This window comes from Agelaius phoeniceus, chromosome 1, assembly GCF_051311805.1.
Source record: "Agelaius phoeniceus isolate bAgePho1 chromosome 1, bAgePho1.hap1, whole genome shotgun sequence".
In the NCBI taxonomy this organism is placed as follows: Eukaryota; Metazoa; Chordata; class Aves; order Passeriformes; family Icteridae; genus Agelaius; species Agelaius phoeniceus.
The window spans coordinates 92,190,972-92,205,111 of record NC_135265.1 but is presented as its reverse complement, the minus strand read 5'-3'; the positions used below and the strand labels follow the sequence as shown (position 1 = coordinate 92,205,111).

General features: G+C 37.6%; 1 protein-coding gene across 1 annotated transcript in view; it reads right to left on the bottom strand.

Moving 5' to 3' along the window:
• The window catches only part of GABBR2 (gamma-aminobutyric acid type B receptor subunit 2), a 457,779-nt gene that overhangs the window by 115,534 nt on the left and 328,105 nt on the right, over positions 1-14,140 (bottom strand). The window contains exon 14 of the mRNA XM_077183158.1: positions 13,996-14,118. Coding sequence (XP_077039273.1) covers positions 13,996-14,118 — 123 coding nt within the window. The remainder of the gene's footprint in view (positions 1-13,995; positions 14,119-14,140) is intronic.

The following is a 14,140-nucleotide window of genomic DNA, read 5'->3' as shown; positions in this document are numbered from 1 at the left end:
TCTGTAAAAATTACAGATAAAAATTACTGGTAAAAATTACACAATAATTCATTCCTTGATGACAAAAGCAGACATAATTTTAAAATATAAACAGGGTATTTCCATAAAATGAGGATTCTAACTTTCTAAACTCTAACATGATATAAAGTGATAAAGGAATTATCAGCTGCATAGAAAGATTCTCAGGTCTCTAAAACTCTTACTTGAGTCAGAGATGCTTCATGAGAAAACAATAAAAATATCTCAAAATCAATGGAAAACATTGAATAAAATGGGAATTCTAAAGAAATAAGTACACCAATAACAAAAATCCAAAATGTTATTTGAGATAACCAGGAGTCCTTTATAACACAGCCATAATAAGGAAGTTACATATTATTGCAGAAATTACATGAGAAAAATTAGAATTGCTAATACAAGTTCTCAAGAACAAGGCAAGTAGGTAAGTTTTTTTTTTAAAATGTATCCAAAAATAAAAAAAAAATGGATCCATGACATTGCTTTTAAGGTGAGAAGCAATGATGACATTAAAATGAAAACTCAGAATTTTCTGTTGAAAAGGGTGTTGACTACCACCACAAAAAAACCCAAAAACAAACCTCAAAAATCACAAAAAAACCAAACCAACACACAAAAAATCCAAACAAAACCAAAACAACAAAAACAACAGCAAAAATAAAAAGAACAAAAATCAACAACAACAAAGAGGGCTGCCAGGCAGCTACAGCTGTGGGGACTGAGTCTCTCCCTTTATAAGGCACCCTCATGCACTAGGAACTCGCTCCACTTCCACATGACTTAGTAAGCATTTATTTTTGAGTCTTAACTACAAACATTAAATCAGGTCTTACTGAGAAGCCTTCCACTGACTGTCCAGAAGTATGTCCATACCAACCTGTGGTTGATTCATAACTCTTTCTTTAAAGAAAAAAAAAAAAAAGAATTATTGGATTTGATCAGTCTCAGCATTCTTGACAAAAATAGAAGTGAGTACCTCTCTTGGGAAGTTGACCAATCTGCATCCATTTTTCACTTTTCCTTCTTTTTTATGACCAATGGTCACCTGCAGTCAGGTCATCACCAGTCTTTAATAGCTGCTCAATAGTGGATAGTGATCTAGAGCTGAGCAGGCCTAAGCCACAAGTTTGCTGTCCTTTGACAGAGTCACTTGTATCAATGATCTGCCCATTATGGGAGTGAAAGTGAGCATGAGGTGAGATTTGTTAAGCGTGACAGTTCATGGAGACAGGCAGGAGAAAATATTTTGGGAGGGTAGAGAAGCATGGAAGGAAGGAATGCACTGCCCAGAATAGAGCTGCTGAAGGTCTAAGAACAAAGGCAGTTTGGAAAGTAGACTTCAGAGTGATTCAGGTCTTTAAAAAGCAAGATGCCCCCTGTTTTATAGCTTTAAAAAATACATATGCAACCAAAGTATTGCTAATGCATATTAGCCCCACTTATAATGTGGTTAACAGCTATTATATGTTTCTTCTCTTTTATCCAGGGAGAGAAGTCTATACAGGAGGATATTTTAAAATAAAAATGCATAGGCATAAACACATTCTGCTGGATATGAATGCGGAAGACAGCTAATTGAGAAACAATCCTTGCATTTGCACAGCTGAGATTTGTGAAAATTTGCAATTTTTATAGAAAAGCCCATGCTAGTGTTTGCCAGAGCCAGAAAAAAAGTTTTTTTCTCACTTGCATATGAAAGATACATTAAAATTTTAGAACACGCTTATCAGAGAAGTGTGAGAGTCTGTCCAAATTTTTCCTCATCTGCCTCACGATCGTCATTGAGGACCACTAGAGAAGATCCCTCCTGTCTTCTCTGTAGGAGAAAGTTACACAAGCCACAGGCCCAAGACCTGAGAGCATTGCTAAGCTATTGTTTTCACAGGTGTTGTTTGCTGTATGCTATGCTGAGCCCAAAGAAGGGGGCACCATGCCCTTTTTGCAACAATAGCCTTGGAAGCTGTCCCACCTCTTGGCCTGGCTGGACTTCTCCTGATTTCTGGGTGGTCCCCTGCAGAAGACCCCTCTCACTCGTTTACAACAGCTGTGACAGACAAACTGGGATGTAAGAAGCTTCTTCATCAAGGACTGAGACATGAAACCCCCATGTGAAAAGGCCCCTCTCCTCCTTCCAAGGACTGGGACTGAAACCCCTAACCCGGGGGAGGTGTGTGGGGGGAGGCAAGCTGACCAAAGCGAGATGTTTGCCTGCCGGTTGTGACCACTGGACCACGAAAACAATGCCTTTTGTTTGCTGCTGAGAACATGGACTACCTGTTACTTCTATTCCTTATCGTATCTGTTTCCCGCCCCTCACAATTTTCAATAGAATTATCATAATAAAAATCTCTGAGTTAGCTAGAGATTTTGAGATCTTTCTGATGTAACAGGAGGATCCTCGACTGGACTGGACCAAAGGACTTCATCTCTATGTTTGGTAACTATATCCCTCTCTCTCTCTCTTTTTTCTCTCTCTTTCTCTATCTTTTTCTCTCCCTTAATCTCTCTATAGCATTTTTCTGTGGTCATTCAATAAAGGCGCATTTGCTTTGATTATCACTGCAAACCCCCTGTGCCGTGTCAGGTTTTTTGCACCCTGAGATCAATCCACAAACCATCATGAAACCCTTTTGTAAGGAACAAGAACTTTTCGTGACAAGAAAAAAAAAAAATCTACCCTCTACAGCAAAACAATTTTACATACCTAAAATGTAATCATATGGAGGCTTTGATTTACTACCATATGGGAAACTCCAGCAGAGAATGGCCCAAGGCACTGGCAGAAAATGTCCTATGTTGGTACTAGCACTTTTTTTTAAAAAATAGTTTTCAAAATATGACTGCATTGCTGTGCTAGGGAAGAGCAGAGTCTTCAAGATTTGGGCACAAGTACAGTCCACTGTTTAGAGATGCTGCTCTGTCAGACAGCAAAGTAACCATGAGGGATCCAGGAGAACCAAACACAGAAGCAAAATGACCTGTACTGCATAGCCATAAAGAGGATGGCTTTGTTCAAGGAAGCTCTTCCTCAGGCCCTCTGCCCACCAGCACGAAGTCTGGGTCAAGTCAGCAGCACTCTGCCATGTGCTTATTGCCTGTGTGTGTGTGCCCTGGCTGTCCAGCAGCTCTCCCTGTCTGCCCGGGTGTGCTTACAAACACAAGGTGCTCCACCTGGCACTTCACCTCGAAGGAAAAGGACATCAGCTCCTATTAAGTTTGAGCAGCACTGAAGTGGTTTTTGTGCAAAGCCAAGGTGCTCCTTTTGAGTAAGAGAGCATTACTTCATAGTCAAGCACTGCATAAAGATCTTGTGGCAGGTTACTTGTGGCTTGATTTTCCAAACTGACAATCACTGCCCTTAATCCTTTCCAGTGCAATTTGCTGGCCAGAACTCAGGACATTCTAGACAAATGATACTACCTATAATTACTTATAGTACAAGCTTGAGGCTTGCCTTCTCCATAAAGTTGCTTAGGAATGAAAGAATAGTTTTAAAGTAGCACTGGGATATCCAGATTATTTCTTTTCAGTATTGGCCTATTTAAACATTTGCAGGAACAAGAGAATATTCTTCCTCCAAAGAAGTATTAATTAAATTAGATAATCTTCTATCCTAAATAGCTATTTTAATGGAGAATTCTCTATTTTCAGAGATGTCTGGTGGAAAGATTTTATTGGTCTCTACTGCAGCCTTAGCATATTCGTGGAGTAATTCATTATGGTTCTTTTTATCCATATCAGCATCTGTTTTTAGGCATAAGCATTAAAGTCTGTCTTTCTTATACAGTGGTGGTTTCTTCCAGAAAACAAGAGAGATGCTACAATGCTAGAAAGGGTTGAACATTGAGTACCCAGGATAAAATGCAGCAAGGAAGATTAATCAGTTCCTAGATTGTTTTCTGGAAGTTTTTTCTCATGAGGTTTTGGTGACTGATGGAGTGAAGAGTTTTCTTGTCTTTTTTCACTTCTGATATTAACAAATCAAATCACTGAAAAAAAGAGAAAAAAATTCCTGTCTGGCTTAATAAAGCCTGTAAATCTTGACACTTAATATGAAGTTTAAGTGCAAATGTGTCCAGAGATTTCAGAGCTTCTCTGACCTTGCTAATGTGGTAGTGCTTAACAAATGCTGAAATATCCTATAGCCAGCTATGTTTCTATTTGGTAGGCAGTTCCTAACTGTCAAAATATCAGCATTGTCCTATCCCAACAATGTAGTCTTATGAAGGAGCATAAAATCAGGGTTAAATTTAGCTCTGGCTTCAGTTTTCAGAGAAATAAATCTGAATGATTGTATCCAATGTACTTGAAGTTTAAAGTGAAGAGGTACCACTGGGTTTATCATATACTGAGCCTCCTCAATGAATCAACAAAACTGTCACAGTGCCTTCTGTGTGAAGCAGCCAGGTATCCCTGACAGATGATGTGTCTGCTGCTTTTAATGATGGTTAGGTGGTGAATCACTCACTGGTTGTCTCACGCAGCAACCTCAGCAGTGCTGCTATCGCAAGCGGTAAACGGCTGCTTGGGTCCGTGTGTATGTCCTGAATTGTTGGGTTGGATATCTGATATCTGATTTCCTTTCCTCCAAGAGACTAATTCACTGAGGACTAGGGATTATGCCTTAAAATCCCAAAGGGGGAACAACAGTCTGTATTTCCAAAAGCAGTTGGAAAGGATGGGTCTTGTTGGGTACCTCTGGTAGCAGAACCTTCAGAATTGGAGGAGCTACTGCAAAGTAGCAGTGACAGGTCAAAAATGTGACTACATAACAATAGCACAAGTAACAATAATTATATAACAAAACCCTTCCACTATCATGCTTCCATATTCCAGAATAATACTTCCACTCTGTAAGAGATGCAGAACCACATATATGGTTCTGTAAGAACCATAGTTCCATACTAAAATCAGTTTTGCCCAACAGCACAACCATGAAAATACCCAGACAAAAATACTGAGGTTGAGTCTAAAAATGTGAGGAGTGTAGCTGAGTGGGCCATATGATGACAAGTAGAATTTGATTTCAGTAGCTGTAATGGTACTGTAAAAACAGAACTACTTATACATTTTCTAAGAGTCATAATTAGTTCATGGAAATGTTCTGGGAATCGCTTTGACAGTGAAGTCCAAAATTTTGTTCAATGGTGTGCAACAGTGAAAAATAATACACTAAATATATGGAAGAGGATGAATAATAGATAAAACACATTACACAGATCTTCTAAAATATGCAATATTAGTCATCCTAACTAAAAAGGATGCTTTAGAGTTTCCACGTCACATGAAAAAGAGCTTAATAAGATTGGGACTATCTACCAAAGAGAAAAGAGGAAAATAAGGTTGTAAACACAGATGCATAGTAATGATTGGTGCTGCCAAAGGAAATGTGGAAGACTTAATTCTCTTCTTTTTCCCTAAAAGAAAAATAATGTATGTTCAATGAGACTGAAAAGCAACATTTCCAAAACTGAGAAAGGAAGTTCTTCACACCATGTCTGGTTAGCAATTACCCTGATCTGTGCAAAGTTTGCAAGAGTCAAAACTCCCTGACATTTATGAGAATAACAAAAGTGTTCAATTAGCAAGACTATAAGAACTATGAGTTATACACAACTGCTCATTTCAAGTTACTACTCATTATGAATCACAGCTGAAATTTTCAAGCATGACAGATGAACTTTCACATGTGCACTACACATTTCTGGCACCCACCTCTGAAAGTATTTGGGCCAGTCATTGTTTTAAACAAGGTGGTGGACAAGAGGAGTTACAAGTCTGGTCAATGATAGGGGTTCCTACATTCCTAAGGTAGGAACTTTCTAAGTGCTGGTTTTTTGGGAGGCAGAACTAAAATTGGAATTGTTTATTGAAGAGGAATAAATACCAGCAAGCCTCATCTTGTTAAGTAGCTGTTGTTAAGCAGCAGCCATTCATCCTGCCATTTTAGAACTGACCCTGCCCTATATCCTTATTTTTGCCAATTTGATACATGTTTCCATGGGAACAGGAGCAGGACTAGCCACCAGCTGAGTCAATCTCAGCTGCTGGCTCCCAGCTCTCACGTTTTGTTCTGTTTCCTTGGAAACTGATGTCAAATGAAAGAGAGAAGTAAACCAGCTTTTACTCTTTAGTATTTACTCTTTCTTTGGACCTGTGCTAGATCCTCTGGGCCAGTAGAAGGCTTACAGATGATTTTATGGCCATTCAGTTTCCTTCTCTCTGGAGCATCTGCCAGCCACCAGAGTGTCCCAGCAGATGCAAGTAAGGGTTCTCAGTTTCAGCTACTCCTGGCAGGCCACCTGCTGAGAGCTACAATGGCAGGGTGTGAAAGCAGGCTACAGAATTCAGGAGACATTTGACTCCCACAGTCTGTAATATTTCAAATTGGAAGGAAAGAAATTAAATTTATTTAAAAAATAGTAGGGGAAACAGATGGGTGTAATGATACACAGAGAACAAATTGACTAACAAGCTCTGACCTGCATTAGGCTGAACACCGGCAGAAACTGCTTCAGCCAATTAAATTCTTCATTTCACATCACACATTTAACAAAGTTCTCTCAAATCTGGCTGTTAGCTGACTGAACAGCACAATGTAAACAAAACCCCATAAACACATCTGTTTATGCATATATACATATGCAGAAAGAGAAAAGAATATGATCTGATCTTTTTCAAAACGTCAAAGAATTTACAAAAATCTCCTTGAGTGCATGAATTTGAACCAGACACCTTCACCAATTCCAAATCTATGCTACTCTCATAGTATCATGTGGATACTATAATACCCCCCACCCCAGCCCACCCCACACTCCTTTGTGTATGATTTTGGACCAAAGTATTTTCCAGTTCCTTCAACAGCAGTGTTATTAATGCAAATGGATATTAAAGAAAAATATCTACATCTGTGCAGCCAAATCCAAATTTTCACTTTCATAACTTTCATAACTTTCATCAAAAAGATGTAGGAACAAAGCAATTTTAAAAGACAAAATCTTTCCCAAGGAAATGTTTTATACTTGATGACCACAGCTCCTAGTTAACTAGTCCATCAGGGTATAGCACCACGCTCACCTTGGACTTTCACACATAATATATGCACTCCTTCCTGAGTATTCTTTACATCCCATCTCAGTAATTTTCACACAACTCTCACTTACCATTGACCTTGAATTACTATTGTGAGTAACTTTTGGAATTGTATATCTATATATAGTTAAATTCACATACAGCCTAAGTAGCAGCTCAGTACTATTAATTTCTTCAGGTTCTTAGAGCAGTCCCACAGAAAAGACAATCAGATACCCAGGAACAGTATTTATTCCTCCAGTCCTGTTGTACTTACATCCATCTATTGAGGATATACTCAACACATCTGGGTGCTCTGAGACCTGTGTCAAGCCAGCTAACATGATTTTGTTCTGGGTTAGTTATTTAAATGAAAACTTTAGGCAGTTATAATTTTAAGCCAGACTTTTCTGTCTTATTCAGAAAGATGTAAGATGTACTCAATTTATTTAATCTATTTATGGGTTTTCTCTAGCTGAACTTAAATCTATAATTCCACCTTCCTCTATATCAGAAAGAGTTTACATCACAAACAAGACAACATTTGTTTTTACTGCTGCAGTTGCAATAAGGAAAGAGCATTTCACTTTATGCTAAACTTTGCAACGTCTGTCCCAAATTCTTCACAGTCAGCCCTCATTTATATTTTCTAAAATAACTTGATATAACCTCTTCCTCTGAACAATACTGATACCAGCACAAAGACTGGAACTTGTCCTGAAGGACTCTACTGGCTACATGCCTCCTTACTAGAAAATGAACTTTTATTTATTTCTTAGTTCTGATTCCTTATTCTAAAGAACTTCATACCGATTTGAGGGCTTCTCTCTTATTCTGTGTCTATTTCCTTTCTGTGAGAGCCTTTGATGAAAGAAATTGATGAGTTCTTTTTGAGACCTAGCTGGCTGTGTCAGCTTCTATTCATGTCTGCTGGCTTCTTCAAAGGACTTCACTAAGTTTTTATGACTTATTCCTTCACAAGTGTGATATCGAACTACTCCTCAGTGTAGCATATCAATTTCTAATCCTACTCCTGATTATAATTTTTATAAGTTGGCCTACTACATTCACTTACAAATTTAAGGATTCTACTCTGTCTTGAAAACATGGCAAGATATTTGCAACATGTTGCTCAGATATCAAAGCAGTTCTGAGCTAATGATTACATACTGTTGTCAGTAGTTTGACAATTATTCTTTTGAATTGCTATAGAAAACCTGGGAGAATAGAATCTTTTTCCATTGATTTATTTCTGATCAGTTTCCCTATTCCTACCAGCAACTCCAGTCACTCCTCAGTGAGTTCATCAAAAGGGTTCTAGCACAGCAATCTCCACAAATCCCTCCACTAAGAATTTTGCTGAACAAAGCAGCAAAGCAATCATTTAATCATTCCACGTAGCCTTATTTTCTGCAAGTAATGATCTTCTATTCTGCTTAAACATTATTCCCAAGATTCTGTGGCAAACTTGCTGCTACTGGTATTTACAGAAAGATTTATTATTCTTTTTTCATTCATTGTAAGATGCTTTTTTAGACTGCCTTATTTTCTTCTACATTTAATTTACCTGACATTATGATCCTGTGTATTTTCCCCATTTGGATATTATTTTATTTTTTTGAAGGATGTCTTCCTGCTGTTTTGTCACGCTGAATTCTTTCTTTTTCAAGTCTTACTTGATGTGTGGCATGTAATTACTCTGTGTCTCACGTATGAAATTCTTAATACTCTCTAAACCACCTGATTTAGCTCTCTACAATTTACTCTTTAGCCTCTCTTTAAGACACATCCTTAATTTAATGTTCTTCTGCTTTCTGAAGGTGAGTACCACTCTACAGACCTTTTTTGTTTGTTGCTTCTTCAAAGCTATCAAAACTAAGAACAATTTATTTGTAGCTATGGAAAACTCTTTCAGATATCAAGACTTTGGAATGGATTCTGTGGGCTATTCAGAATGAAATCAAGGGTTAAGTCTCTGTCTGTGGGTTCTCTAATCTGTTGAATTACAAATGAGTTAGTCTGAGCAGCACTTTTTTTTTGGTTTTGCAATGTTTTTGAGTCCCTCAACATATCAGTCAAAGCTGAACTTCTGGCTTGTTGTGCAGTAAAATGTGTCTGGCAGCATCGTTATACACTTGCAATACATAGGAATTCTGTCTCACTCACTGAAATTATTAATTTGGTAATATGAATTGAACTTTCTTTAACATACTGCACTACTCTGATGCTGGCATGGCCTACTAATCTTTCCTGCTTATTGGTATTTTTGTTATTACAACATCCTCATATAAGGTTTCCTCATATTGGTTTCTGAATTTTACATTTATATCAATGCTAGAAGTCCAAATAGGACATGTCTCATTGATCTCTTTTTCTCTTCTGTGTCTTCTAAAATGGCATCTCGTTCAGATTTTTTTCTCTATTTCATGTTTATTACCATCCCAGGACAAATTAGGGTGAAACCTTAAATACTGGCATTCCAGATACCGGAATGAAGTTTATTTTTAAATATTGATAATGCTATCATAAGAATGCATAAGAGAAAGCATCACAGAAATAACTACTTAATTTATCCAGGCTGCTGCCCTGGATAAACCTTTTAAAATTTTACATGAAATATTGGCATCCAGTATGGAAGATACTACTTTCATTGAATCTAACACTAATGCAAGATATTTTTACCTTGGGAATTATAAAAGGTAGTCCATTTCCCCTACAAGTTATTATTTATTAAACATTATCACTGTCTACCTTCCAAGGCCAGAGATATAGTCTGTTTCATAGACATTTGTGTTGGGAGAAGATAAGCCAGGCAGAGGCTTTCAAGCCCAACTCTAGAGTAAAAGAGTTACTACACCATAGAATCACAGAATATTCTGAGTTGGAAGGGACCCATAAGGATCACCCAGTCCAGCTCTTAAGTGAATGGACCATACAGGGACTGAACACATGCTCTTGGCATTATCAGTGCCATGGTCTGACTAGCTGAGATAATTGTGAGCAAGAGGTGAGTGTGAGTGCATGTGTACACACAGACCCTTTCAACTGCACTAAGAACATGATTGAATTATGATATGGCTGTTGCACACACTGCACTTTCTAAAGGATTTTGCTATTTCAGACTGTGGTTTCATTCCAACACAGCTGAGCAACTGAAATTGGAGGGAGCTGGTTTCCTAAGTGTTCTTTTCTTGTGGCTGGATTCTCTTCAGCTAAGAGTGAAGATCCCCTGTAGCAAGTCATTTAAAATATCTGTTTTTAGACAAAGGGATGAACTCACTCTGAGATCCTAGTCTCTCAGAGGAGACACTACCAGAATGTCTCCTCCACACAGCTGGCTGTTTCCAGAAAGTCTGCTGTGGCCTTAGTCCTTAAGAGATGTATCTGCTCAAATTTGTCAGATTTGACTGAAACAGGCAAAGTTTGTTAGGCAGTAGTAAAAAAATCGCACAGACCACCCTAGCACATAAACATTGCCGTCTTAAGAAGGCAGGTCAACAAGCAAAGAATGGTAGAGCCTTGCAAATCTCTTCTACAGCAGCATCCAGAGAAGCACCATAGTTCCTCATGGGCAGCCCAGCCAGTGAGACAGTGAAGGAAGGATGCACTCCAGTTCACATGACTAGGAGAAACAGTCTGGCAGGGACCTGGCTCAGATCTGAGCATAATCATTTTGATTATGACAAAAAAGGTGAATCATGATCAGAAAAGCAAATTCCTGGTTCAGCCTAGGAAGAAATTAGTGAGGGAAAAAAGTGATTGGTCTCTCCACTGATCTGAAAAATTAGCAAAAGGAGAAATGTTACAGGCAGAGAATCTAGGAAAACAGATAAATAGAGATAACATTATAGATTAATTCCTTTTTTTTTTTTTTACACTGCTGCTTGAAGATTAGAAGCCTTTTGAGTTATCAAATGCTTTTGCATTATAAGAAAATCAAGCCTACAGTACTCTTAGGAAAAGTACATAGGGACACTACTACAGTTCTTCTGCAGATCACTGTACAGTTAGGGAAGTTTTAACATTGTCCCTGCCTTGCAGGGCCTTTAACCTCTTTTCTTTTATCCAGCAACTTTATTGTCCGTATACCATAAACTACTTCCCCTGCTGATGGCTGGAGGATCTGGATGCTTTATGGTTCAGTCACTAAAACTTTTAACGTGGCATCTTATGGCAGCCACAGATGTGCTTTTCCTGAAGAAACCATAACTGTAGGGTCAGGATGCCAGAAACTGGTCTGAAAACTGACAGATCCAACATTCCATAGGATTTCTGCCTTCTGTAACAGCCATAAAGTTTCTAAAAATGCCTTCACTTCCCTTTGTTTTTTTAGATTTAGACTGCCTATCCTCAGCTTATAAGGCATGGGTTGCTTGGACTTTGCAAACAAGTCCAGAAAAGGAGCCTGGATTTTAAAGTTCTGCGTTTAAGAACTCTTTTAAAAAGTTCTTGATAATTTACTGCTGTTGCTTCATTAAAATGAACTATTTTGTGAATAACAGCAAGCAGCACAGGACATTACCAGTGTTTAGGCTTCTTGTCTTGGTTCCTTTGATCCATGTGCTTATGAACACACAACTACCAGAGGATCACCCGATAGAAGCCAAATGCAGAGCTGTCACACAGGAAGCTGATGAGTGCTCATAAACAGAGCTCAAATGGTTCATTAGCTAGAATGACTGATTGCATTCATAACTTTGGAGCCTTCATTTAGTTTAATCTTTATCACTTGGATTAGCATCAACTATCAGAAATAAGCCCTTTAAAATTATTTCACAAAATCAAGTGGGACAAGAAATATCCACTACAAAATATTCCTGAAATAAAACAAAAACTTCCCACCAGTAGTGTTTACTATGTGGCAAGTATTTTTCAAACACAGAAAAGATAATATGTGCTTCATCAAACTCAACTAAAGAATTCACCATTACACTTTAGTAATGTAAAAATAAAAAAAAATAGCATAACAACAACAATAACAATAATAATAATAATTATAGCAGCAAAGACAATTGTAATTTATTTTTACACAAGATTTTTTGAGTCCCGAAGAGGTGTGCTTCAGGAAAGTAAATTGCAGTTCACCTCACTGTTTTTATAGTAACATATTTTATGCACATACAATAGTTTAATGATCACATTTGCTAGCATGATACTTTTATTTCCTTCCCACCCGAAATCCATTAGCTTCAAAAATATTCTGCGCAACTTACGGTAATAGCTAAGAGCTCTAACAGTAAGTTCAAGTCAATTGATTCTGAGGGATCAAAATATCAACCATTGTCATGTGTGCATTCAGTGTCACTTTGCATGGGCTTATATAATTCCAGGAGAATTTCAGCTCTTATGCAAATTTCAGACAACTGGTGTGCAGCCCCACGGTCTGGAAAGCCCCAAATGTGGAAAAAACACACAAAGTTTTTAGATTTATATATTAGATGATCAAAGAATATACACTGAAAAGTTCAGATGGAAATTGAATCAACCATTTAAAATCATTTAAAACTACAGCAAACATTGTTTTTTAAATATATGTTACTTATGGTTTAACTTCACAGTTACTGCTGCTGTCTATGGACATTATACTCAAGTGAATCTAATAACACTAGATATCAGGTTCTTTAGTTTAAACTAAAGTAAAAAGTAAAATTCCTTCTATCTGAGATTATTTTAATTGGACTTTGTGACTATTTGTCATAATGTGTTTGGGTTCAGATGAGCAGAGACAACGTTAACAATACTGACAACTGAAATATCACTTATAATACAATTGGAGCAAAATGAAATAAACAAGGTTCTCAACAAGCTGCTATGGCTTCAAGCTATACACACATAGACCAGAAGTGTCTCCAGCAGACAAATTTAAGCTACATTTTCTATTTTTCATTGGCAACTGTATTAGCTGGGAAGTCCTTCAAACTCTAGGGAATGACTGAGACAAATCTTTTCAGATTCTTAAATGATTTTTTAAAAGAAATCTCCTTGCAGTTTAAGATGCATTGTTCTAGGATATCTTCTACAAATTATACTAAAAAAGTGAAAACCTCTCCTAATAAAATGCCAGAGCTACACTGGAAAGTAAGAACAAAGGAAAAGCAGTGGAGTGAAATGGTATATATTTTCTTGCAAATGTTAACATCAGAAGAGAAAACAACTGTTCTTTTTCTTACTGATTGCCAAGTATAGGAGAAGAGACTAACACTTCTAGATTGTCCTTATATAATCTAGGACAATCCTAGCTTTCAGATACCACCAGTTTCCATGTTGGAGGCAATAAACTCTCAAACAATGCACATCTACGTACAGACAGATTTTTTCCTAGGTATAAATTGTTGCTTCCGTGTTTCTTACTGTCAGTTTGTCCAGAAAGCTCTACTTCAGCTCCACTTCTAGAAACCAACCAGAGTGTTGGAACGTGTGTACAGCTGGCATTAAGCTATTACCTCCTGCCTATCAAAATTGCTCGTGTGACCTTTCTGGGAATACCATTAAGAGAGAAACAATCAGTATGGGTGCATGCACATAAAATTACTGCAAATAAATATAGCAGTAGGTAACATAATTCCTGACCATCTCCACAAAGAATGCAGTCTAAGCAGTGACCTCTCCTGCACTTGAATGAGCTCTTACTGAAATTCACTAATGGGTTCTGATAATCTATTATTTATTGCAACAGACTCTAATAGAGAGTCTTAGCAGAGGGCTCTGCTGTGTTTACAACCCTTGCAAATAAAATGTCTCTTTGTCTTTTCTATTTGGTTTTGAAAATCAGAACCCTTCCTCCCCCAAAATACACAGCTTGACTTGCTTTCATTTTACCTAATACATCTTTAGCTTAATCTTATGGAAAGCTGTAGATACTGACTGATATACAACGATTAGTATTACTTGGGCTTGAGGACATACCTCCATGTTATACTTTTCCACTGTCCTCCTCAAAGGATCCACAACCTGCCAGCAAATCAGGATGCAAAGATCAATCAGTAGCATCCCTCCAACTATCCCCAGTAGCTTCTGGTCTTTAATGATCTGGAGAGACAAAAAAAAAAAA